Source organism: Merops nubicus, unplaced genomic scaffold (assembly GCF_000691845.1).
Source record: "Merops nubicus isolate BGI_N331 unplaced genomic scaffold, ASM69184v1 scaffold33022, whole genome shotgun sequence".
Taxonomy (NCBI): domain Eukaryota; kingdom Metazoa; phylum Chordata; class Aves; order Coraciiformes; family Meropidae; genus Merops; species Merops nubicus.
Genome location: NW_008596111.1, coordinates 1 through 3,640, shown reverse-complemented (window position 1 = coordinate 3,640; position 3,640 = coordinate 1). Strand labels below are relative to the sequence as shown.

General features: G+C 47.2%; 1 protein-coding gene across 1 annotated transcript; it reads right to left on the bottom strand.

The window, feature by feature from the left end:
* Positions 1-1,066: 1,066 nt before the first annotated feature.
* THUMPD3 (THUMP domain containing 3) lies at positions 1,067-3,629 on the bottom strand (the record flags this gene model as incomplete). The annotated part of the gene is made up of 7 exons (XM_008936289.1): positions 1,067-1,198; positions 1,576-1,699; positions 1,873-1,989; positions 2,138-2,253; positions 2,613-2,682; positions 3,077-3,207; positions 3,480-3,629. Coding segments are annotated over 7 exons (840 nt in total), but the record flags the coding sequence as incomplete, so codon positions are not given.
* Positions 3,630-3,640: the final 11 nt, after the last annotated feature.

The following is a 3,640-nucleotide window of genomic DNA, read 5'->3' as shown; positions in this document are numbered from 1 at the left end:
AACACAATGTAGACTCGTCTCATATGCAAAACTTCTAAAACTTTAATACTTGTTAATTCACCTCTAACAGATAGCTCTTACAGAATGTGTAGCATGAATACACTTGAATGAAAATGGCAAACTAGTAACTAGTGTTTTCAGGCTTTGATGAGCGAAGTGTAGAATTGAGAAATCACAGCACATTTACAGAAGAAAAAGTATTTGCAACTTCCAAGTTATTAACAGGTAATACATTTTTGTAAATATTGTGGCACAGTCAGCAGTTAAATCGCCTAATAAATTTTAACATCTTGCCACCTTGATGTGCCTCCAGTAGATGCTGAAAACAAACTTTTTAATATAATTCCCAGAAGTATCTCTGCTCTCAATCTAACTACAGACAGGTTGCTGGGGCTGTGTGTGTTCCCTCCCTCACCCACGGCAGTGGTACATTAACATATGGATCAGACATTTGCTAATAACTAGCACTAAGCTGAGGTAATAGGTTAAGAACAGTAGCATCAGCATACCGTTTGCTAATTGGCATTTGCCTTCCAAACCATAAAAAGCAGATATTATCTTAGTTTACATTTGGCAACGGTATAAATTAGAAAACTTCCATTTGGAAAAATCCTACATTACAGGGATACCACCTCTAAATCCTTTGTGATGAGTCTTAGTAGCCCTGTTAGTCATTTTAAGACACATAACACAGTTTCTACAGTTTGGGAAAGAAATTAACTGTTCATCCAAAGCTGCCTCAACACGTGTTCTACTATAAGTAGAGGAAAGAAACAACTGAAAAATACAACAGACATGGTAGAGAAGACTCAGGCAAAGGAAAGCACTGCTAATCCACTACTGATGCCAGTCTGGGTGCAGGGAGGAAAGAGGCGGTTTGGATAACACACAGTACAACTGGCAGCCCTCAAGCTGCTCCCTGGTTTCATACTCCTGGTCCACAATTTCTGCACAGGTTGGTGGGTTTCTTTCCTCTCAGGAACTGACAGGCCAGCGCTCTCAGGTCTCTGCGTCCCCAGGCTGCTATTCAACAATCTCTGGGGGTGTCTCTCCTCTCCCCCTCGGGTTACCAGAAGGATCTCTTCTCCTCTGCTCTCTCCCAGGTGCGCCGCAGGAGGTAGACGGCGGCGTGCAGGCCCCCGACGTTCACCCACACAGTCTGGCCCTTGCGCCAGAGGTGTCCCAGCCGCGACAGGGCCTGCGGGCCAAACACAGCCAGACAGTTGTGGCGGCTGCCAGGTGAGACACTAGAGGTAAATATGCTCTAGAAATTACTCCTGACTATTCTAAATCACATCTGATGGCAATGTCAAATGATTCCTCAGGTCCAAAACTGTTTAAATGTTATTAATTATTGCTCTAAAAATAGACCATAGAACCATTTGGGTCGGAAGGGACCTCAAAGATCACCCAGTTCCTACCCCCTGCCATGGGCAGGGACACCTCCCACTAGACCAGGTTGCTCAAAGCCCCATCCACCCTGGCCTCAAACACTTCCATCCTCTGTGTTGTGGCTTACAGTTTTTTCCTCAATGTATTTTCAAGTGAGTAGCTGTGACATTCCCAGGGACACACCTTGGCAAAGCATTTCTTGTCCTGTGTAAGCAGCACGGCCCGGCCGGTCCCCGGCGTGCAGATCCGGCCCATCTCCGTCAGGCAGGCGGGGTAGAGGTCCCAGTTCTTCTTCTTTGACCCTATCCTGCAAAATAAGCCAGCGTCCCCTTTGTGACTGCTGAAGAACAGCGAGCTGCCCCTGGTGTGTCAGACAGGCCCGGCTGAAGCAGGACCACGCTGACTGTGTCAGCCTGCAGGCCCAAGGTGCTCCGCCCGGCCCGGCGGCGGCTCAGGCCCACGTCAGCCCCGGCCCCTCACCTCTTCCCAAACGGCATGTCCGACACGATGATGATGACGTCCACGGAGCCCGTGCGCAGAGGCAGGTTGCAGATGTCCCACTGGATGATGTCCAAGGGGATGCCCAGGGAGGTGCCGCTGCAAGCGCAAAGGCTCCACCTCAGACACGCTGGACTGAGAGCGTCTCTGAGCTGAGTCTGTCATCACAGGAGCAAAACAAAACATGAAGGAGACAGGCAAAGGCATCGATGCAAGTGGACTCCTTTACCTACAGCACTCTGCTCACCTCTCCTTGCTCTCGCCTTTCTTTAGCAAAGAACAGATGTTGTTTGCTGCTCTCTTTACAGCCTGGGGGTTGTTGTCACCAGCAATATGATAGCAGCTAGGCCACTCCGCAGCTCCCTGTGGGCAACACGGGTCAGAAGCAGCACCAGCACAACATTGTTTCATTTAGAACAAACAGAATTACTCCAACGTGGCAGAATACAACAATGCAAGTGGAAGCCAATGATTTGTAAAGTCTGTAACAGCTGTTAGAGGGATTATGCACCTTAAAAGCTCAAAATAGTCTTGGATTTAGCTTCCTCCTGATGTAGCTTTCACAAGGAAAACAAGGTCCTTTACAAAAATTGTGTTTGTTTAGAAATTGGTGAGATACTTCTGGAGTTTGCTATGCAGTTATTACCAACAAAACGTGCACGTATTGAGGGGCTGCAGCCACTGTGGGGTTTGGTTCAGTCAGTAAATAAAGGAAGAATCACCTCTATGGGAATCGCACCCGTGCCGCACATGGGATCAACTATGATATCTGTGGGCTGGGGATCACAGAGCCTGAGGAACACAGAGAAGGTCTGGTGAGAAGTCTGAAAACAGGAGTTTCCGTATGGAAAGAAAGCTGAACTGTTTGAATCACTGTCATTCTACTCTTTGACAAAAAAAACCCTATGTGATTATTTTTTGCATTTGTTAATTAGCATTTTATATTGTAATACTGTGAAATACTTGCAACCATGTGATACAGCATTTTGTAGATTGGCTAACGCAGCAAACAGCAGGAAAACACCCTCTGTTCACTCCAAAGCACACTGCTTCAGCAACTATGCTCTTCCCTCCCCTCCCCAACTTTTTCTTTTAATTTTTAATAATAAGAAATGGCTTTTGAGGAAGCACTAGGGGTTAAAGGACTTAATTTCTGAAACAAAATGACTCATGCAATCGCACTGACCTAAGCATGCCATAGGCAAGAGTTGAACGAAGAGTTGTGGGTCCAAAGTGTGTAATGTTTCTTCTGTGAAGGCTCTCTTCAGTCAATGCAATGCCCACAACTACTTCATTGTTGTGAATATTCAGAAGAACCTAAAGAAAAAACTTGAACTAAATTTCAGGAGTAAGAGAATTTTTCTATAGTATGCCTGGTAAATATTTATGAGAATCTTTAGATGTTAACTTAAGAAACTGGAACACTATGTAAAAGAGGATTCCTGGAAGAAAAGCAATGCACCGTTTTAACAGCAACAGGGGACAGAATTCAGAAGAGCACTCGGGTGTTCTCCTTCCTGCAGAACAAGGAGCACCCTCCCTTGCCCACACCACGCCCACCCCCGGGCCGTGCCGGTGGAACACGGTACCTCCACGTCGAAGTCAGTCATGTCAGCCTTCCACTGGAAGTGCTCCTGCACGGCGCCGCCGAAGTCCCTGGCGGCCTCGTTGGAGGTGAAGCTGTGCTTGTCTCCTGCTCTGTTGCAGGTGACGCGGAACTTGAGCACCTTGGGCTCGCTCCCAGCGCCCG